Source organism: Phoca vitulina, unplaced genomic scaffold, assembly GCF_004348235.1.
Source record: "Phoca vitulina isolate PV1807 unplaced genomic scaffold, GSC_HSeal_1.0 scaffold3, whole genome shotgun sequence".
In the NCBI taxonomy this organism is placed as follows: domain Eukaryota; kingdom Metazoa; phylum Chordata; class Mammalia; order Carnivora; family Phocidae; genus Phoca; species Phoca vitulina.
The window spans coordinates 53,004,814-53,028,738 of NW_022589706.1; the positions used below are offsets into that span (position 1 = coordinate 53,004,814).

The following is a 23,925-nucleotide window of genomic DNA, read 5'->3' on the forward strand; positions in this document are numbered from 1 at the left end:
TCCCTAGTTTTTGGCAATTTTGAATAAAGTTGCTGTTCTTTCAGAAATACATTTTCACTGCTCATGGGTTCTACCTAGTAGAATTTCTGGATGTATGTTTAGTTTTATAAGAAATTGCCAGACCTTTTCCAAAAGCGTTGTACCATTTACACTCCCACAAATAATAAGTAAGTCCTGGTTGCTCCACATCCTTGGCAAGATTGCTATTGCCAGTCTTTATCATTTTAGCCATTGTAGTTGGGTGTGTGGTGGTAACCCAATGGGGTCTTAATTTGCATTCCCTGATAGCTAAAAAATATTTACCATTTATTGAAGTACTTACTGGCATCTTTTTCCATTATGCCATTTAATGCACAAAACTCTTTGACACAAGTACTAGTATTTTCACCTTCATTTTACAAATGAGGCAAAGAAAAGTTAAAGATTATCCAAGATCGCAGCTCTTACCTTTCTCTTAGTACTAGTAAAATATCCTAAAATACTAACTGGGAAATAACAAATAAATGTTAATGAACAGTGCTTTGTCTTAACATATAAGCTGAAACTTTACTCATTTGAATAAAGCTATGACCAATTTTAGATTATGACTTCTGTCCTTCACTTTTTTGCTCTTAGAGCCAATAACACTAGGTGGCTTATGCTACAAGGTTATAAAAACAAGACCAAAAAATGGCATTATGCTGTTTTATTTTACAGAGTCCCTTAAGCAAGAAAGTAAAAAACCGTAATCAAATTTCTAAAGCTATTAATTCCATTATGCAAAGATAACTGACCTTAGTTATCTCTCAAAGGGAATGGTCTATTCCGAGAAAGTAATAAACACTCAATATAAATTAGTTTGTGACTTTATAGTAAAATCAGTTTCCACTGTTTAATTACTTCAAAATACTTAACTGTTCCAATGACACCAAATCAAAGCAACGGAGTGTTATAGGCAAAATTATTACCCTATAAGACTTCTATATCTGTTACAACCTCATTTGTTACATTTTAATAAGAATATATAAAGATTATAGTATGCTATAGGTTTTAATATTGCTTTGAGAGGAAGGAAATCAAATGATTTCTTTTTAATTCAACATTGAAAAATTTCTTATGTAAAGCAAGAATTATTTCAAGCTATGTAATGATTGAAAATTTCAGTTAAATCAAAATTTTACTTTCATTATATTCTAAAACCGAAGCATTTACATTTCCAACTAAGTTTTTCAATTTAATGTTATTATTAATTGTAAAAAGTTCTGCCATAACATTTCAATTTGAGATTAATGGGGATCTCTACATTGTCTGATGTGGCAGAGATTATTTATCAATTCAAGTAGCTTATTTTTTTACTATTTTAATTCCTATCATTAGGGTTAAAATTCTTTTAATATACCAATCACCTCTACTGTGAAATACAGGGGGAAAAAATGATACAAATGTATTCACATTATCAACCAGAAGGAACAGCATAGTAGAGACAGAGATGTCTCCTATGCAGAACATCCGTAGAAACAAGTACATCTAATTGTCCACACATACAATTATCTACTCCAAATATAAAGGAGCAAAAATCATACATTTAAAAATTATATATCGGCCAAAGCAAAAATTTTATGAAAAAAACAAACAAAAAACTGTATTATCACTAGGCTCCAATTCTTTTTAATCCACAAGATAAAGGATCACTTTCTATCCATGTACCATTTTATTAGATTTTCCATTCTTTCTGTGCAAGAATTATTCTATCTCTTAAAGAACTTTTATCTTCTAGTTTACTAAAAAACTCTAGTGGGTTTAGCTGATTCGAGTTCAATATAACCTGATGTGATATGATAGGCAAAGGACGGGGGCGGGGGGGGCAGTTTAAGATGCACAAACAGGGAGGTAATAATCTACCACTTCACTGGACAGAATAATTTAGACACAATATTTCAGGAGGGATACAGACATAACGGGTAAAACAGCTAGGTGAGGGATTTGGAAAAGATATCTTCAAGCTAACAATCAAAAGACAGGACACACTTCAAATAGAGAATAGGTAAGTGGCAGATACAGACTCAAATATCTGTAGATACAAGAGGGTATAACCCTCTTTCCATTAATTCAAAGAATAGAATTAAGAATAGTGGGGAAACTTAGGGAAGGCATAACTCAGGCTTGATAAACAGGAAACCTTTGTAACAGGATGGTGAAAAAAAAGCAAGACATTTTTAAGCTGAGTAAGAAACTGACCTGCATGATCTAGGGTACTTCTTAAGTCTAAGATTCAACAACTCCCTAACTGAGAAGTTGTCAGTCCACAGAGACAGCACAACCAGCTAATCAAAATCCTTAAAACTGGATTTAAAAAACGGATTTAAAAAATTAGGTTGTCCAGCTGATCATTAAATTCCAGAAGAAGACACACATGGGTATAAAGCTATAACTTCTTGGGCCTATACCTGATTGCACCGGCCGTTCTACCCTACTTAAAAAATGAAAAGGTCGTATAATCTTATCTGAGAATCTTTCTTCCAGAGTTGAGAAGGAGTGGGGGAAAAATGAAAAGAACAACTAAAAATTAAATTCTCTTAATTTCCTACTAATCTTATAGATAGAGAGCAACAGAAGCTGAGCTTAAGTACCTTTCATGCCAGGTACTCTGGGATAGGAAAAGATGAGTGACTATAGGCCCTGCTTATCAGGAGTTTACAGATTTGATTTGGAATGGCTTAATCACTTCCTTAGCCTGAATGCAACACACAGGGATTCCTATGGCAGGTACTACTTTTAGATGAACATAATAATGTTTAAACATGACTTTGCAGACATGATGGCTTATGCTAACAAAATACTTGAAATTATTACCTATTAGCAAAAAAAACAGTTACTGTGATAAATGAATCCAGATGTCAATCCATTATTCCCATCAAATCATGTAAGTTAAAATATATATTTGCTAAACAGATGGACAAATATTTCACTGGGGAAAATGTTACCTCCTGTCTTCCCCCAGAACAAGCCAAAGATAGCGGTGTGTCCTTGGTTCTTTCTGACTGGGCTTCAATGTCTGCACCATTGTCCAGCAATATTTCCACAACACCAACATGACCAGCTGTGGCAGCCAAGATAAGTGGAGTAAAACCTGGAAAAAAAATAATGATCTTCTTACTACATGCTAAGCAAAAAAACCCCACTGTTTTTCATTATATCTAACTATCACAATAGGGCTGGAAGTAGTATTTCTTCACAGAACACAAATATTCCAGAAAAAAAATTAACAAACCTAAGCCCTACCTTTCTTGTCTCGGTGCTCAATACTAGCTCCTCTCTCTAGCAGTGTTTGTACCAGTTCCTCATGACCACCAGCACAGGCCAGTGTTAGCGCCGTATCATGATTACTTTCAGTCTATAAAAAATTAATTTTTTGATTAGCTTATTAATTTTAAAATAACAGATTATATAATATATACTTATACCAAATACAGACACAGATGTACCATTCTACTGTATCAAACATTTGGATATTAAGTTGTTTTTTTCCATCAGTGGCTAACTTGTGATTTTGTAAAGGCTATAAAATAACATTTGAACTTTATGGGCAATTCTTAAGCATGAAGGAAAAAAAGTATGATTTTCAACCATATGCTATTTACAACTACATGATTAAAAGAAATAGCGTTGGACTCACTTTTGCTTCTAGCCATTAATGGAGTAGCATAGAAAAGATCTGTCTTCCTATCTCAAACAACCAAAAAGAAAAGGACAAACTATTTGAAATGATGGTGTTTAGATAAGCAGTGCATGGCAGTGATCTCCAAGGGTAGAAAGGATTAAACTCAACTTATTGCCTGGAGAGTTTCAAGGCTGCTGTGTGCAGAGAGGGTACCCAAATACAGCCTGGCAATCTCCCTGAGTTGAGAAAACAGAGTTTGGAGCGGTCAGGATGGCTAGAATTCATGGGGCGGACTACTGGAGAGGAAAGCACGAAAAATTTTTACTCTAGGTATCTGCAGAGGGTCTTCGGCTGAGGCTTTCAGCTGAGTTCTGATCAGCACATGTGCATGAGGAAAATTATGAGAGGCCAAGGAGAGACCACCAGAAGGCAAAACAACACTCAGAGCTTACACAGGGCCGGCAATAGTTTGGTTCCCACCAGCCAGAGTAGAGATACATCAAAACACACAGAACTTCAAGTAAAATCCTCAGCAGTGGGGCCAAATTAGCTGTTCTAGGCCCACCTAACAAAGCTTGAAAAGCAAGCCTTGATATGAAAAAAGGGCTTCCAAGTAACTTAACTGCAGTTGAGAACAAAGCCCCAAAATACTTAAAGGAAGAACAACAAAGAAAAATACGTAATATACAGAATATTTTGAAAGACAAAGACAATCATAACTGACACACGATGCTTTATATAAGATTTACCTCTGACTTCTGCTAATGATAGTGACCAGTACTGGATTTACTGGCCATACTCCGTTATAGTTTAAAATGCTTATTTCATGAACAAAGTCTTCATACTTAGTACTCTAAACTTGTGCTACTGAAGAAAGGTAACCACTAGCAATATGTGGCTCTTGTACTAGAAATATAGCTATATATGTGACCACTCTAAGCTGTACGTAGAACAGATAGACTGAATTTTGAAGACCTTTAGGATGAAATAAAAATGTAAAATATCTCAGTTTTTTGGTTTTATGGATTACATGTTTAAACAATAATATTATGGATATATGAAGCTAAATAAAATATATTCTTATAACGTATTTCACCTATTTTGTTTTGCTTTTTTTAATGTGGTTACTAGAAAATTTTAAATTTCATGTGTCTTGCATTATTTTTCTACTACACAGCACTGTTCTAAGCTACTTTCCCTCATTTTTACATATACATCTTTATTACAATACTTATCACCAATTTCCTTATGCTAACATTAGTATGTGCCTATCACTCTCAGAGAACTATAAATTCCTGGGAGGTAATGAACATGTCTTATTCATGTTTGCATTCTCCACCTGTAAGTGCTTTGTCTAGGAAACAATAAATGATAGTTAAGTTCAACGAATGACAACGGCTATGCAGGGTCATAGATTCAAAGGCTATTACTAATAAAACAAAAGGCTACATATATGAAATATATTTATTGTGTTTATGTATTTATGTAATATTTATTATATTTATGTAATAAATACAAAAAGGAAAGGCATTTTCTCCCAGAAGGTCAATAACTCTAAAAACCAAACTCTATTATAAAAAATGAGTAACAAGAGACAAAAGGCAAAATCGATAGAGTCGAGAAATAAGAAAAAGCCTACTAGCCAGTGATGAAGAGGGAGACCGCAAAAGCTGCTCTGCAGAAGAGGCTGGCAGAGAGCAGAGCTACTGACTGCAGAGATCAGGGATGGCCACAAGGGAGAGATGCACCAACTACAACAATGAAGAAGGACATGAATACTTAAATGAGTGACAGCTCTGACTGTCTAACAGTATTTGATCTTCATTTCAGGTTTATTAGGAAGGAATTATTATGCTTGATTTCAGAAAAAAAGAGACAAAGCCTTAGAGAAATAATCCTCCAGTGGTCATACAAGCTAATAACTGATAAAGATTGGCTTAAAAAAACCAAGGAGATCTTGGATAACAAAATCCTGCTTTCCCCATTACATCATAAAGCAGTCCTAAGGCACAGCCAACTGAAGTCAATATAATGTTAAATCTATCTACCTTATATGCTTTCTATGTTAGTGACAATTAGAAAGTCAACTTTATGATGAAGAATCTGCTTTATGATGAAGTTTATTAGGTTTCTCGAAGTCTTCTGGGGGTTAAAGAGTAATTTAGGAAAGCAGTGCCCATCTTAAATAGAGAATGAAGAGACAAACAAAATTTGAAAAAGATAAGCATGGAAGATTTTAGTGGATTAGTAAAATATTGGGTTTTTTCCCCCCACATTATAAAACATCAGTTCAACTGATATTTATTAAGCACCTTTTATGTTCAAAGTACTCTGCGAGGTACTCCAGGGTTGACAAATATAAGTAAATACAGTTCCTGTTCACTAGGAGCTTAGTGATGACAGCACAGGGCAAATTTAGGTTCAAACTATGAAAGACATATAAACAAGGTATTATGAGAGTTGAATGAAAAAATATTTAAAACTAAGTAAAGAGGGCTTGTCAAATTCCTTGGGGAACTTAAGAGTGGGTAACTTCATTAACTAATACCTTATGATAATCTTCTAAGGACAATAATGAAAAAATTTAAACATTCTGAAGTAAGGTTTCCACCTTCCTAATAAACACCTACATAATCCCCAAATGGTGAGAAACACTAACCTGATTTGCAATATGTCAAGAAACAAATTAACTGAAGCAGAAGTCTGGGTTAAAGTAACAATGGCTAACATGATATAGAATAAAAAAAAATGTGTTTTGAATATTACTAATCAAGGAAGTAATGGTAACAATATAGGTGATGGCTTTCTGAAAGGTAATGTATCACTAAAGTCATGTTATGTTATACTGGTTAACAAGCCACATACATTGTCATATACCTATAACTAAAAGAAACCTGAAAGGGAGACCGGTGCCCAGAGGTTTCTTAAGAGCTCATTCAGGTTTACATTCTAAAGAAAATTTCCATTTAGCCCATGATGCCATAAAATATACCATTTTTTACATGACAGATGTTGTTATGATGATTCTGGCTTATAAAAAATGCTAAAATTATATTCAATGTAAAAGTATTCTGTAAATTGACATGGCTATTCAATTTTGTAAGACTGAAAAATAAGAAGGAATCATAAGACAGATGCAATATTACTGGAAAAAGCAACTTTGATTGAGTTGGAATGCAGGCGAAAAAACACACCTGAACTGTCTGTAAAAAACAATTACATCTAAGTAATTAATTTACTTCAAAAATCATTAGGACTTCAAGAGCTAACCTTTTTTTTAGACCTCCATAACCTTCATAATTCTAGACATCTCATTCTCTAAACATGTCAGAGGTCACATGTAAGATTCAAAAAAGATAAAAAAATAAAAAGGATAGCATTTAGGGAGAATGAGAATAATGAGAATATTCAGTAAAATAGCAAATAACCTACTTAAAACCTCACATAAACAATCAGAATGCATGCATTTTAAGTAGAATGCTTTAATGGCAGCATATTACATATCACCATTAACTCATTTTTCCTGGTCTCTTCAATTTTTCTCATTAAAATATTGTGATTAAACTGTTCTCTGTATTGCAAAACAAGAGAAAAATGTCCAAATGATATTTATACCATTAAAGGCAAAACATAATTTTATATAGTTTCTAATTTCAGTCTTGGCATCTAAGTCAAATTTAATGCCTACCCTCTTTAAAAAATAATCATGGATATATGTTATTTATTAAAAACTGGAAAAAAGGCAAAATTGCATAAGGCAGTATTTATTTTTCTCTTTTTTGAAATGTACCAGAACCATTTATTCCATGTTCAAGGAAAGCCTTTAGAAGTTTGTGAATAAAAAAGACAAGCAGTTCAGAAATACATGAAAAACATGTGATAAGAAAAAGGGAAGGAGGGGATGGGAACACAAGTTTTACACCCATGAACAGAACAACTGGTACTTTCTCACTTTTAGTGGCTGTTAGAGTCAATCAAAATCTCACACAAAATACAGAAAATACTTAACTCACCAGTATTCAACTCTAACCTTGAACCAGATTTACTGTTTCATACAAAACCAACAGTTCTTAAAAATTTGTAAATGATTACTAATTTCTATATGCAGAATACCCAGATATAAATTTCTTATACCATTCTAGCAAAATAAAAATTGGAGCTATGCTATTAAAAGATAGTAAAACAGTCTCAAATAATTCCTTCAAATTATCATTTATTGATGTTTCCTACAATAAATTTTGATAATGGTACAGTATATGGTATTAGAATATATTATAATATATATAATAATATAAATATGTTAAAAATATCTAGACAAGGGGCGCCTGGCTAGCTCAGTCAGTAGAACATGCAACTCCTGATCTCAGGGTCAGGAGTTCAAGCCCCACATTGGGTACAGAACTTACTTAAAAAAAAAAAAGAAAAGGATTAAAAAAAATACATCTAGACAAACTTGATTCAATAAAACCATTACATGAAAGGTAGAGAGCCTGTGGCACATATGTGCACACTGAAGGTAACTACTAGTTATATTACATAAAATTTGAAGGACCTTATAAAGAATACAAACTCTCATCTTCAGCATTCTTCAAGTTCCAGAAATTAAACATGACTTCTGCTAATCCTTGTTAAAAATATTAGTTTCTGCATATAATGATCAATTAAAGAAGTTTAAAGTATGACCATTTTAAGAATCATTAGCATTTTTAAAAAGAGACACACTGAGGGTTTAAAAAAATTAACATTTCTTTTGTCCTTCTTTAAATTAAGATTTGATATAAATATGTGGTATGGCCAAGGAAACATGCTGAAAAGCTGCAAAGATGAAAGACACGCGATCCTTTGCCATCTAGGTGGTAGACCTATTTTCTATAATCTAATTTACCAGGATTTAATATAATTAAAATCAATGTTCACACCTAAGATAAAAATTGAAAAACAGGTAGCATAGTGCAGTGGTTAAGAGCAGAGATTCTAGAGCCAGAATGCTAGGGTGGTTTGAAAGCTGGCTCCACCATAAATTACCTATTGGGCAAATAGTTAATATCTACAAGTCTCACCTTCCTCACCTGTAAAATGGGAATAATAACAGTATCTACACTTCATGAGGTTGTAATAAAGTTAAAGAAATTAGTATCTACAAAAGTGTTAAGAATGTATATGTTAAGGTTTGTTAAATAAACAAAAAAAAAGATCCAAATATTAGAAAAAGTTTAATCTTTCTAAACAGAGGAAGAGTCTTGGTATGAATTTATCATATCACTTGTCTGTTACGGCACAGTACTATCACACATAAATCAAAATACCTATTATGTAAAATCTCATGGAATTTTTATTTTAGAATCTAGAAAAAAACTTCAGATGAACTGAGAACAAAAGGATCTTTATTTTTACTGCTTAACATGCCTGCTTGGTATCATAAAAACTAGTAAAATTTAAAAACATCAAAAACTGAAGAAAAATAGTGAACTATTACTTCTGAATATTTACTTGGTATTACGTTTTCCAAAGCAGGAACTTTCTAAACTCCATGACAAGTAGTATAACTCATGATAGGCTAACTGAATTCAAAAATCTTGATATAGAGACCAGATAAGAAGGAACAGATATTTAAGGAGAATACAGTCAAATCTTTTTACATAAGCATGTCAACTACAATTAAAATGTAAGGTTTTTTGGTTTTTGTTTTGTTTTTAGATTTTATTTATTCATCTGAGACAGACAGAGACAGCACAAACAGGAGGAGAAGCAGTGGGAGAGGAGGAAGCATACTCCCCGCTGAGTCGGGAGCCTGACAGAAGGCTAGATCCCAGGACCTAGAAATCATGACCTGAGCCAAAGGCAGATGCTTAACCATCTGAGCCACCCAGGTGCCCCAAATGTAAGTTTTTTTGAAATAAAAAAAATTTAAAAATATTTCTATGTTTCTTAAAAATTAGTTTATAATAGAGCAATGGCTGGTTGAGTACTATAGTCCAGTAAAATTTCACCATCACTATAAGAATTTCAAATTTAATAAAATCATGATCATAGTTGGAAGAACTTTTTCTGTGGCTATTTTATTCAAACGCATTTTTTAAAAATCCTTTTATATTTTGGTGAAGTTTTTAGTTTTGCTTATGGTTCAATTCTTGATTCCATAAAAACTAAAACATGTATCTCTCCTTAAAACATAATAGCCGCAGGTTACAACCTAACAGCCTCAGAGCACAAAAGACTGGAGGAAAATAATACAGATTCAATCCAAGTTCAACCCAGTTGAAGATAATGCTGTATCTTGATTGATTGATTGATTGATTGAGGGGGGAGGGAGAAAGTATGAGCAGGGGGAGGTGCAGAGGGAGAGGAAAAGAGAGAACCCTAAGCAGGCTCCGCACCCAGCACAGAGCTCCACGTAGGACTCTATCCCACAACCCTGAGATCAAGAGTCGAATGCTCAACGATCTGAGCCACCCAGGCACCCCTATAATGCTATGTCATTATTAAATATAAATCACTGTGGTTCATCAAATGAATACTTCATAATTTTTTAAAAGGCTATAGAGTATGGTAGTTAAGGAGGGAGCCTTTAAAATCAGACCCACTTAAGTTTGACTCTCAACCCTCACTTCTTAGCTAAATGAAGTGATCTTTTTTTTAAGATTTCATTTAATTTGACAGAGGGACAGCGAGAGAGGCAACACAAGCACAGGGAGTGGGACAGGGAGAAGCAGGCCTCCCGCCGAGCAGGGAGCCCGACGTGGGGCTCGATCCCAGAACCCTGGGATCATGACCCGAGCCGAAGGTAGAAGCTTAACGACTGAGCCACCCAGGCGCCCCGCTAAATGAAATGATCTTAAGCAAAATGTTTAATCTCTCTCTTAGCCTTGGTTTCTTCATCAGGGAAATGGATATTTAAAAGTAGCTACTTCATATATGTGGTCTGAAGATTAGACAATGCCTTAAAATTGCCCTTGACAATTCTAAGTGCTCAAAAAAAAGTTAGCACATACAACACAATGAAAATTTGGAAAGCAAGTTAAGAATAGAAGTGAAATTTCTTTTTCTTTCACAATATTACCAAGAAACACTTTAATGAAAAGGAAGCTTTATTTTCATAGGTTAAGAGTACACGGTGTTAATAGGTCACACACACACACACACACACACATCCTTCCTGAAATTCAGGTTTATAAAGAACTGATCATTTACAAAATAAAAAGTTTTATCATGTATACTGCCACCCTCCCTGCCCCAGGTATTAATCAAAACACAAAACTAAACTGCAAACATTTCTCAGTCCTGAATAAGGCCATATACTCTTTACCTTGTTCAGCAGTCTTCTAAACTAAGCCTCTTAGCATTTCTTCAGGACAAAACACCAGCTATCCTCCCCTTTCCAACTTCATTCTGCCCTGAGATTACATGGTAAACTAATTTTTTTAAAAATTGGGCTTTTTGTTTTGTTTTGACTTAGTGCTGCAGACATAGACACACAGATTCACTACATGTTTCAGTCAGCAAGATCAGAACTTTCCAAGACAATATAAATGCAAATGAGTATATACGATACATAAATGGAAGAATCTTTTCTTTTCTGTGTGATCCATTATGAATTAGAAGCATACCTTCTAATTCAAGATCAGAAGAAAATACAAACTAATCTTAAATAAGTTATTTCTTTTAACATCCTCTTCTAAAGTTAAAAAAAAAAGTTACTTGATGACCTTGGAAACCAGACCATCACATTAATTATCAATAATAATCTGTACTTAGTATTTAACTTTTTAAAATGTGGATTCTAATTTATTCATAACGTGGCTCAGATCTCTGCCTAGAGAAAAAGCAGTCTAAGATGATTTAAATTACTGATTAATGTTTTTACTGATGGTATGATTTTAGTTAAAAACCATCCCTCCAGAATTTGGAGCTTACCTGTGCATCAATATCAATGGCAGGGTAGATAGGAAGCATGGCTGAAGGAGAGATGATAGGACTTGGAGTTGGAGTCTGAGGTTGGGAAATGGAAGCAGCGATACTGTGGGTAGGAGTGTTTGACATTGCAGATGCTCTTCCACTGACTGCTGTTGAACAAAATAACTGCACTTAATAAGGATGAAACACTGTTAGGTAACAGTAAGAAATAATTATTAGAAAATATTTAAAGACTTCTTAAAACAAAATGTCTATAAGTAGACTGCCATAGCACTAATAACTCATTTTTCTGGTTATTTTATTTCTGACTTTGGACAACAGTCTAAAAATAGGAATTATATTGAGAATAACCCTTTTTCTAAATAATAATCCATCCGAAAATAAAATTCCCCTCTTACAGTATATAATCATAAAACCTCAATTCAAAATAACCCTGAAAACAAAAATATTTTTATGAATTAAAATTGAATATAAATGCAAATGGATAGTTGTCCACTGTATCTTCTTAATCAGAAAAGGAATAAAAGGTAAAATAGTCAAGTTCAGAGGGAGAAAAGTATGAGTTTTAACCTACCACTTTCACACCTCATATTCTAATGAAAGTAATTTCATTGTTTGGGGTGAACCTCACTCTCGAATCATTTAAAACTCTCCCTACTCTTTTACTAACTGCAGACAAGGGGATGATTATATTCTGAATGGTAGCCCTTTACTATGACAGCATAGTAAAATATAAAAATTTGATCCTTACACAGAAATATAGTTTCTCACACGTAGAATTATTCTGAGGGGGTTAAAATGCCCACCAATCAATCCAGCAATCACACTGACTTAAGAGGACAAAATTAAAAGATTAAGGTAGAAATAAATGTATGCACGCAATCAACCTTCAAATATAGATTATTGTCAGTTCTAAGTATAATTTTGCCTTGATATTATTTTAACCAAAATATGCAAATTAAGAAGGGGCTGATTAGGTCAGTACTTGGGGTGGGAGAACTCCAAAGGTGGTGGCAACTGAGGGTATTTTACTCCCTCATGGATTCACTTCTGGAGTTGATATGTGAACATCAATCCTTTCTTCCCCCCACCCCCAATTAAAAATGCTATAGCACTGAAGTCTGGGCATTAATCTTTGAATGGTCAACAGTAGTGTGGATGTGTGTTACCAACATACTTATCAACTACATCAGACAGAAAACAATCATGATTCACAACTGGATCTGAAACCAGGCAAAAGAGGTTATGATCCTGCCAAGAATAAAACTGAAATTGACCTTATTTAACAATTATAAACATGATTGTCAATTAAGAAATCTGTTTTACATGAAATCCTTAGTTCAGGCACAAACATACACTATATACATTATAGCAACACACATTCTATAATTATACATTTTTAAGTCCAATTAAAAGCTAAAGGAAAAACAAAGAAGGAAACAAAACAAAACAAAACACTGTTTGAATCCTTAGGGATCCAGATTAATAGGAAAGGGCATGTACTAATATATTAAATTGATCATCTAATGACCTTGATATTGTTAATCCATATAAATAGTTTTGTATGTTAAGAAAAAAAAAATCAAGATAATTTAAATGCACATATTCTAGATATAAATTTCAAAACCATATAAAATCTATGCCTCTTAAAATAGGTTCCATAATCTCCTGATTGATTTTCACAAATGAAAATGCTAAATACCAAAATTAGCTTAAACAGAATGAACACCAATCTGTCCAAAGAACTGGTTTTTATTTTATGATACTGAACAAAAAGTCTAAGCTTTATTGTTAAATGACTATATTGTTATTTACATTTTAATTGGAATAAGTTCTTTTAAAGAACATACAAAAATGAGTTTTCTTATTTTTGGTCAAATAGTTTGTTCTTATCATCTCATCTAAAAGGAGATAGGAAAAACCAGTTTCCTCATTTCATTTCCTTTGGGGTACTTATGAAATTGGTTTATTAAAATGAAATAACTGCCTGTCACTCATCCATGCCCTACAGTGAAAAGTAACAACTTGTAAATATGCAGGGATCTGAAGGAACTCTGGTACAGATCTTTTTATGTGGTACTTCATTTTAGGGTTAGATTTTAGAGAAGGAGAACCAGATGCTCTAGAAAAGTTTTACATCAGGTAGGGAAAGAAGGAACTTGAGAGCACAGCAAAGGCAAGGTGTTAAGACTGATTAAACAGGAACTGATTTTGCTATGGTAAGTACAGAGAACAGGGAAGACAGAAGATTTGGACCAGCCAAGTACTAGAAAAAGAGACTGAACCTTACAAGAGCAGTCTAATAAATGGGAACTAAAGAATACAGAACAAGTTATGCTGCAGTGGGGAAGGAAGACTGAGCCTAAAGAGGTTATAAAATATCAAGAAACCCAAAGAAAGAAATGGAAATGATCATTAGTCGACCTAAAGAACAAGTACTAACACAGAAGCTGTTTAACGAAAAGTCGTGGAAGTGAGTGCATGAGTATATGTGTATGTTTATGCATCTGCACATGCATGATGACAGGGATGGATTGCAGGTAAGTGGCTAGATGTTTTTAATCCTGTTCTTCCTTCTGGTCATCTCTCCTCTCTCCATATAAATGGGTACAATAAAGGGGTAAAGTATTTTTATAATGAGAAGTATTTGTCATATTTCCTAAAAAATTATGTGCTTTTGAAATTCTTGTATATGAAAACACCTGGAACACATAGGCAGAATTTAATTGTTTTTGTTTGGTAAACCAATCAACAGAAAAACTACTTTACAAATCTCTGGTAATTCTGATCAGCATAAAAATTGTACAACTGGCAAATCAACGTTGATAAGTATGCCCAAGAACATCATGTAAATTCTAATAGCATATCAAAAAATTTTTAAGTATTCATTGGCAGGAATGTCCAGTCTTGATTTAATTGGATAAATAATACTTAACTCTATACATTCTTTGGTAGTTCAACTGACATAAGAGAAAAGAACACCATGATGACCTAGACTAATGGCCATGTAAGTAATAGCAAATTTGGGACTTTTGGCTACTGTGCTCCAATTTTCATAAGATACTAATGTTTCTTGTATTCCCAATTATTTTAACCAGCTAATGGTGATTAACAGTAATTCTCAAATCTATAGAAAAGTTTTATATTTATCAATAAAAGAATCCTTACAGTTCTTACTAATGATTAATTGCATTTTTTCCAAGGTAGTTATTACACCCTCTAAGATTAGCAGAGACCTTCATTCCACATAATACTGCTGGGGTGATACTAAAAGAAAACTGGGAAACTTAAGAGCAATTTGTTAAGTATAAAATCTGTCTCATTAGCTGGTGCTTAGTTTCTGAATGTTGGCTAAATATCTCAACACTACACAATTTAATTTTCTTTTATTCTTTTAAAAGATGAAAGACAAATTATATATAATTTCATCATAATATGTAACGCTGCCACAACAGTTTCAAAATTAGAAAAACTCAATCATCTTTTAAGTATAGACCAAAGAATAAAAAAAGGGGAAGACAGCAGATAAAAACCACCAAATGTAACAATTTACTACCTTTCTTTTTCCCTTTTCCTTCCTTTTCGAATTTTTTTTTACCTTTTTCTTAAATAAAGAAAATTATCCTTCTTAGTATAGCATGCTTATGGTTTATAATCCTATAAAATCTCATTCTACTTTGTTACAGAACTCGTGAAAAATAAGTACCAAAAATTAGAATCATTAAAACAACCTTCTAAAATATTTCCTCTTGCCAATGAAACTAATTATAATGGAATAAAATTTCTTTGGCTACACATTTAAAGATATATCATTTATGATACTGTCAGGGAACCACACCTTCCCACAATACAATTAGAAAGAGACTACACATTAACATTCACAGGGGATAAAACCACTGACATACAGTATAATCAAACCCTATTTGGTTTGGTACTTTATTATTGTTGTAAAGGTGTTTAAATTTTGTTTGTTTGTTTTTTAAATATCCATCAGGTTTGAAGTCTGATCCATTAGGATATAAAGTATTTCTGTTCACAAATAAGCTTCCTGATGTGTCCTAGTAGTTTTGTACTTCAACTTCTATCAATTTCCCAGTTTATTGGTGTGAATACAGAAGCACAAAAGCCAAAATTCAATCTTAGTATTCTGAACTTAAAGAGAAAAAAGAAAAACAAAAACAAAAACTCAAACATCAACCCCACTCCTAAAAAAAACCTAGATTCCCAGCCTACCCAGCTAAGCCAAAAAGTTTCAGTCACTTGTATTGCATGAACTAATCTTTAATTCGACCTGTATCCGTCTGAGAACTTGAGATTGAACTAGTATTTCTAAGGATATACATGAGTCAAGAGTCCAAAAATAGTTCTCAAGTTGGGTAACGGCAAAAAATTCTGGTACACTCTTACTCGCCTTAAGCAAATCATATTTGATACCTGCTCATAACAATATAAACCCACCTGCCATGATGTCATCCAGCGTGTCATTGAGGGTCTGAGCAGGGCTGGCTACCATTAACCCTTGTTGTGTTTCTGTCAGAATTCCTTGCCCCAGCCCTGCCAACTGTGCTTGGCCCAGTACTGGCTGTCCAACTATCACTCCTTGCAGTTCTGTAAGATTTGCGATGGACCCCGGAGGCAAGGGACCTGCCGCCAGAGGCAAAGCTTGAGGCATGGCCAGAGGCTGGATTGGTGCAAAACCCATCTGAGCAGCAGTCTGCTGGGGTTCATCTTTAAGCAAAACGGGATCCACTTGCTGTAACCGTGCATAGTCTCCCTCGGAAAGCTGTTCTCCAACCCCAACAGGAGTTAGTAGTCCCAGATGTTGGCAAGACTGTTGCTGCTGCTGTTGAAGTTGAATTCTTTGAGCTTTAACCTCTAAATACTGCTTTTTTAGCTGCTGCTGAGTTTTCAGTTGTAACTCTCGTTCTACTTTCTGTAGTTCCTCCAAAATCTTTTGTTTCTTCTGAATTTGTTCCTCCCTTGTTTTGTTCAGCTCCTCGATCTTCTCCTTGGTAAGTTGGTCAGCGTGAGCCAGTTCCAAGGACTGCAGCTGTGCATTCTTTTCTATGGCTTCTTTTATCCTCTGTTCCAGTTCTGTTAACTTTCCCTGAGCCTCTTCTACAATGCTCTCTGGAGACTGATTGGTGATGTAACCCTGTACATCCTGGCTGTTTGCTGGCAAATGGCTGCTGGACTTTTGTTTAGAAGCAGCTGTGTGAAAAAGAAACCCCCTCAGAAGTGCACATGAATGGCATCCTCATTACAGAGTTACTGTTGGGAGGTTTAGTGCCAACAGTTATGCACCAAGTTATCATATCCATACAAGGTGAAAATGCACTGTTAAGGAGTTTAAAAACAAATCCACCTTCTTTATCATAAATATAGAATGTATGTATTTTATGTGCATAGAGTAATCTTTGGGAAATTAATTTTAAAAATATCACATGGCTAAAATTAGACAATAGAGGGATGCAGGTCTGTGATATCGAAGTGGTGCAATTAAAGTAAAATCTAAGGCTATGTGTAGACACTTCATCTGGTCATAAAGATGTAAAAACTTATCATAAGAACAGAAAAATAATGCTAGATTATTAAGATGTAGGGAAAACTTAGACCTCTAAGTCAAGGTTTTTCCACATTTGATAGTCTATGCCTTTTAAACACACACACATACACACAAAGAGTACCCAAACCACTGAGAAGTACCAGGAAATTTAAATCCAACTAAAATTTGTCTTTGTTGGGGGCCTACCATCTTCAAGACTGATAAAGGCAAGATATAAATTCACATATTCACACAGCTACCTGGCCAGTAGAGAATTGGGATTCAGTTTCCCTGGAAGAAAAGATGTTGGACTACGCCATCCATTGTATCTTCTGACAGCCAGGTGAATAAACAGATCTGGCTATGGGTATAGCAATCAGTTGTTTGCTACACCAACTGAAAAAGGTGCCAAGGCTCTAGATTGGTAGTAGTGACTGTAAAGAGCTGGTGGAAATACTTAGTATTCTTGTTGGTAAAATAATATAGGTAACCAAAAACCAAAAAATTAAAACTGCATTGGTTCTTCAGGTGAAACTTTTAAAAAGAAAAACTGATTGAAACTGGTAGCTGTAATGTTTTGGGACATAATTTAAGAACATGCATGGTGTAACATCCACAAGTCAAATATGGACCTCAGAATTCTAGAGAAACAAACAAGCATATCTGAAGTAACTTTCAGTTATTGGTTGAGAAAAGGTAGCCCAGATATAAAATCTATATTAAACCAGTTATTCTAAAATATATTTTAATTTTGATCTAAATTGCTAAGCTTTATATCACTACAGAAATTTAAGTAATTTACAAAAATGTCATCCAACTATACCCAGGTCTAATATTTTAACATGAATAGAAATGACCAGTTATTAGAGGAAATCATGGATAATCAGAACTGCATCAAAGATGAGCATCTGAATTTCTCCTGCTAATATTGATAATCCTAGCATAAATTAGTGCTATTAACTATCTTCTCTCCCAATAACATGCCTTATTCATCAGTAAAAAAAATCTTTTTGTCAACTTAGTAAAATTCACTTTTTGTGGAAAAATAATTATAAATGGATAGTTTTTTTGGTAATCTTATCATTTTTACCCAGATAACATGTAAAAGACAGTCTTCAGAAGTATAACTGACCTTTATTCCTGATGGGAAGAGTAGTGGCAACATTGGCAGGTGGTTTGTCAGGCTCCTGAGGTGGGACAACCATGGGCAGTGCTTGAACTGGGACACGAGGAGCCTAAGACAAAGGAAACTGATTATATTTCTGCTTTTCCTACATACTCCATTAAATAATAGGCTTCAAATTAAGAATAAGTTACAAAGACTTCTTCAAAATATTTGTAACATGGTATTAATCTCAGACATTGACATATTTACTTAAAATATGTTGGCACCAAATTATTTTCCATAACACTTTTTTAATGGACTTTGAATTCAAATGGTTATTTTGGCCATAGTAAGAAAGCAAAGCAAAATCACATCAATCTACAATCTGAATGTTATACCAGATTATATCATTAACCATTTCAACTACATAGCTATAAAGAGAACTACATATTATAACAAAAAATAGTCAAATCTAGTTTAAACTGAAACTATGAGCCAAAGAGGGATAAAGAAGATATAAAATGCTTTAGTTTTGAATCTTACCCTATTTAAATCGTGGGATGGGGGGGTTAACTGAGTGACATCTGGTGGAGGGGCTGAAAGCAAGTTATTAGGATAGTCCAAAAGATAGCAAACAACACTTGTATGGCCACCTTTCGCTGCTTCTATCAACATAGTTGAGCCATCCTAAGAGTGGATATGGAAGGAGAAAAAATATTTTAAAAAATAAGTTAATTTACAGAACCATTAAGGAAGATAAAGCCAACAGGCCCCAGATATATTCAAATCTTAGGTTTAGTAAAGAACATTTTCTTCTAATAAAACAGAAAAAAATAAATATGCTTAAAATGCCATTATAAGTGGAACTGGTAGATGATATCTTGTAATGCTCAAGAGCAAGAATTAATTCACAATGTTACTGGAAACATATGAGTTACATACTTTTAAACGATGAGTAGGATCTGCCCCATGAGCCAAAAGTAGTTCCACCACTGCCAGATGACCCCCTGCACAAGCCAGGGACAGTACAGTGTGGTCATTATTAGCTGTGGTTCTATTCACATTTGCTCCTAAAACAGACAAGACATGGAAAATCATGTTGGTAGACTGCTATTTCTTATGGTAAATTTCAAAATCATAAAGAGAGAATAGCATAATGAAAATCCACATGCCCCTTACCCAGCTTCAGTGATTATAAATACACAATCTCATTTCACATAAACCCTTATCAATTCTCCTCTCCCATCTTGAATTACTCTAAAACAAATCCCAGACAAACATGACATAATTTCATCCATAAACATTTCAGTATGCACTGGTAGAAGATAAGGCTAAATGTATACATTACTCCTAATGTAATCACTGTTCTAAAAAGTAAAGCAAAAAATTTTATCTACATGTTCTTTCATTAAAAAAAAAAGATTAAAAAGCAATAAAAATAAATTACACTGCCCTCTACAGGCTAACTACGTAGAGAATTAACAAGGAATACAAAGTAATAGTACTACCGAATAGAGAGTAATAGTACTATCAATTTCTTTCACTGGGAAATATCTGAGAATGAAAATGGGTACACCGCGCCCTCGATATGAATTCATCCCTGATTTAAAGCATTGTGCTAGGCAATGTGGGAAACGGAAATAAAGTAGCAGGAAGAAAATGGAACCAGACTCACTGAAATTTATCAGAGAAGAGAGAGGATAGTGATTATGTAAATAATTCCGTTCTTGATAATACTATAGTATAAACATGTATCACAAGTAAGTGTTTGAATTGCCTAAAACAATCTGACCAGTAAGTTATTTCTGATTTATTTTCTTTTCCTATAAACAATTACAAACTTGAGATTTCTTTAGTATTTATGCTAAGAAGGAAATAGTATATATTGCCTTTTTAATTATACATGGCTTGCACAGCCTTTCTTTTATGAATATTGAATCAAAATCTTTCATCTTCTGACTTTAAGAATATGATGAAATCTGCTTAAAAACTGTTTTAAGTTGAGCTTATGTAGTGAACACCTAACAAATAACTTAAAGGAATAAGATGCCACTTTTGTCATTTAAAATGGTTTTTGATATTCAAAGTAGAATTACTGACCATAGATGAAATCTTCCATGCATTTTGGCATTTTTGTCACATTTCAATTTTGAATACTTTTTGTGCTATATTTATGACCATTTCTCTATATTTTACAAAGAAGGAAACTTAGGCCCAAGGAAATGTAAAGCTGAAGAGCAACTTGCCCTTAAGTATCTCAGTGGCATAAACATAAAAATCCAGGTTTCAAGATATATTATTAAGTGAACAGAACAGACTTTAGGTTATCTAAACCCTCAAAGTTTTACATAGAGATATTTTTCTTTATAAAAGTGTTTCTCAACAAGGGTGGTACTCAGTATGACAATTCTCCCTAGTTTTTGGAAATGTTCTATGCATTGCAGGATGTTTATCAACCACCCACTCACAAAATCTCAGTAGCATCCCTCCACCAGTGATAACCCCCAAAACTCAATCTCTAAATACCCCAGGGCAGGGAACAGACATCTTTGGGGAAAAAACTACTGTTTTACACAAACCTACCTTTACTAATTAAGAACTGAACAGTACAAACATGACCAGCTCTTGCAGCTTTCATTAGAGGAGTCCTTCCACCTTCAGATTCATGTTCCTGTTAAAAAAAACACAGATATTTAATTGCTAGTGAACAATTGCTCTTTTTCATGAAAATCAAAAGGAAAAGAATTGGACTAATTTCTGAATCTAAATATATTAAATATCATGCTTTGAAACAAATTAAGGAATACATCTTTAAATTTTAAAAATCTCAAATTAGAAACATGCTCTACAGATATAATTTAAGAACTGAAGTTATATTCATGTGATTGTGACGCCCTCATCTAAATCCATCTGGGTAATTTTTCCTTCTCTCTCTACCAAAAGGACTGTGTAACTTGAACAGTGAATGGCACTCTAGCACAGCCCTCTCCAATCGGCATTATCAGCATTATCCTTATCCACTCCAAGTGATTTTCCTTTTGTTAGTTTGTATCCTACCTATATGAATTTCTGCAGTACATCATTCCCTTTCTTTACAAATTCCCATTAACTCCATGTTACTTTATATGAAAACATCAAAGTTAATGATCTAATATCTGGAAAACCACCAATTATAAGGTATTACTAGAGATTTGTGGGTCTCAAAAGGATGGAGAATCTATTGCATTCTTGTGATTGCTGAGTAATTGAGAACACTATTGGAGAAATTTTCAGATCTTAGAATATAAAGGTTTGAGGAAAAAAATATAGTTTATAAAGCATTATATATATAAACATTCACATCTGATGAATAATTTTTGATTTTTCTCTTAAGCCACACACTAAATTGTTCAAACTGCAATGAACTAAGCAAAGTTACATTGCTATATGTTTCACAGCTACTGTGGTAAACACTGGAAATACAGTTCTTAAGCTGAAAGTTCAAAATCTAATATGGAAGAAATATGCTCACAACTAACAAGAGTATAACATGTGTCATAACCACTTCAAAAGCTACTAACACACATAGAACTGATAGACACCACAATAGTAATCCAATTTCCAATTTCACCCTTTCCTTCCATAAATGAGGAAAGAGAAATGAAACAAAGTTTACAAAACTAGTCAATGGAGGAGTCTGTTTCTGCTTGCATGTGTGAATTTTTGTCATAAACTATGAACTTCTGCAGGAATATACATTTGCTTGTTAATCTCAGCCCCATGAACATATGGTTACTTAAATTTTAACTACCTTCTCATGTCTCACTTCTACTCTCTCATATGCTAAACTGGAAGAGTATTTTCCCCACACATTTGCTTTTGCTTCCCTACCTCTCAGGCTGTACTCACACTATTTCTTCCAACTGGAATATCTCTTTTGTCCTAACATTGCCCTATCTACCTTTTTAAACCTTACCCAACCCAAAATATAATATCTCAGGTGACCTCTTGACCTCCCCTGAGCTTCTTTACTGTCTGTACTTTCCCTATGACATCTCTTTATAATCTACCATACAATGACTTCAGTATTTCATCCTTTTTACTAAATTATAAGTTATCTGAGGGAAAAGACTACTTATTAAATACTTATCTTCCAAAAATAGCTAAGTACCTAAAAAAAATTAATTTGTACTATAATATTAATATAAAATTTCCCCTTTATTATGGACAAGGGGTAATAGATTGGATAACCCTGTTAACAAGAAGAATAACAACAGACACCAAACAATGTGGAAAGAAAATATGATCAAATGAGAGAAAAAATGGCAAAAAGCCCAACACAAAATTAGAAGAAATACTTTTTGTCTGTAATCTCCATAGAACTTTAAATTAATTTCTTGCCTTGGCTTTAAGTATTAGGATTTAAAAAGTGACAAAGCTTACCAGATCTGCTCCTGCCTGAAGTAGGACATCTGCTACATCAGTATGACCATTTTCACAGGCATATGTTAGTGCTGTATCCCCTGTTGCTGTTGTTGCATGAACATTAGCTCCTGTGGTAGTATTAAACAATAGAGACTTAATAAAAGAATCATAAGACATAAATGATGGACATATAAATTTCTTCTACATAAGCCCTATCTCCTCAAATTAGATAAAATAGCCCTATCCATTTCTAGAAACAGAGAATATTACTGGCATCTTTAAAAGCAAGAGAAAAAAACAGAAATAGATTACTGCTTGAAATTAAAGCTACAGATACTTCAAACGTAATAAGGTAAATTATTTATGCAGAATACACACAATAGTTCACCACATTTTTTACCACATTTTTAAATACACATTCAATGTGTAAGAAAAAAATTATTTGTATTGTAACATTTTTACTTGAATAAATCATGTAAAAACTCCTCCCAAATGCAAAAATGCCTACCTGCAGCTAATAAGTATTTAACTAACTCCAAATGACCTTCTTGAGCAGCTTCCATTAAAGGGGTAGAACACCCTAGTTCAATATCAGCTCCTGCCTTTATTAGAAAGTCTGCCACTTCCAGAAAGCCTCCACAGCAAGCCAGAGTCAAGGCAGTTTCTTGAGTTTCTTCTGTCTGTGCATTGATATTTGCTCCTAGAATAAAAATTCTAATTATTTTAAGAAAGTCATTAACTTATTCCAGAGATAAGCAAAACATGTTGTTTCCTAATAACTATACTTCAAAAATGAACGTATTATTTTACTAAATAATAAAGTGCTTCTCCCCTACTCTGAGAGGCGATTACAAATAAAGAAAATTATTGGGACGCCTGGGTGGCTCAGTCGTTAAGCCTCTGCCTTCGGCTTAGGGTCCTGGGATCGAACCCCGCATCGGGCTCCCTGCTCAGCAGGAAGCCTGCTTCTCCCTCTCCCACTCCCCCTTGCTTGTGTTCCTGCTCTCGCTATCTCTCTCTCTGTCAAATAAATAAATAAAATCTTAAAAAAAAAAAAAAAAGAAATTAAAAATACATCCTGAGTCGGTATTTGATGCACACAGCTGCAGTAAGATTTATTCAGCCAGAAGGTACAAACCAGGTGATAAAAGGACTTAGAAAAGTAAACTACATTCCCTTTTTATAAAGATTCAAAATTAATGATGATGATGATGATGACAGCTAACATTTAATACACTATTACTATTTGCCAGGTAATATTTGAAAGCATTTTACATGTTCTATATTAGCTCCATTTTACAGCTAAGGAAATTGAAG

At 33.8% G+C, this 23,925-nt stretch overlaps 1 protein-coding gene across 1 annotated transcript in view; it reads right to left on the reverse strand.

Moving 5' to 3' along the window:
* ANKRD17 (ankyrin repeat domain 17) overlaps positions 1 to 23,925 on the reverse strand; it is a 161,601-nt gene that overhangs the window by 41,569 nt on the left and 96,107 nt on the right. Inside the window, 10 exon segments of the mRNA XM_032400529.1 lie at positions 2,964 to 3,109; positions 3,262 to 3,373; positions 11,555 to 11,703; positions 16,013 to 16,765; positions 18,232 to 18,334; positions 18,748 to 18,891; positions 19,147 to 19,274; positions 20,788 to 20,875; positions 22,627 to 22,736; positions 23,117 to 23,308. Of these exon segments, the coding sequence (XP_032256420.1) occupies positions 2,964 to 3,109; positions 3,262 to 3,373; positions 11,555 to 11,703; positions 16,013 to 16,765; positions 18,232 to 18,334; positions 18,748 to 18,891; positions 19,147 to 19,274; positions 20,788 to 20,875; positions 22,627 to 22,736; positions 23,117 to 23,308 (1,925 nt within the window).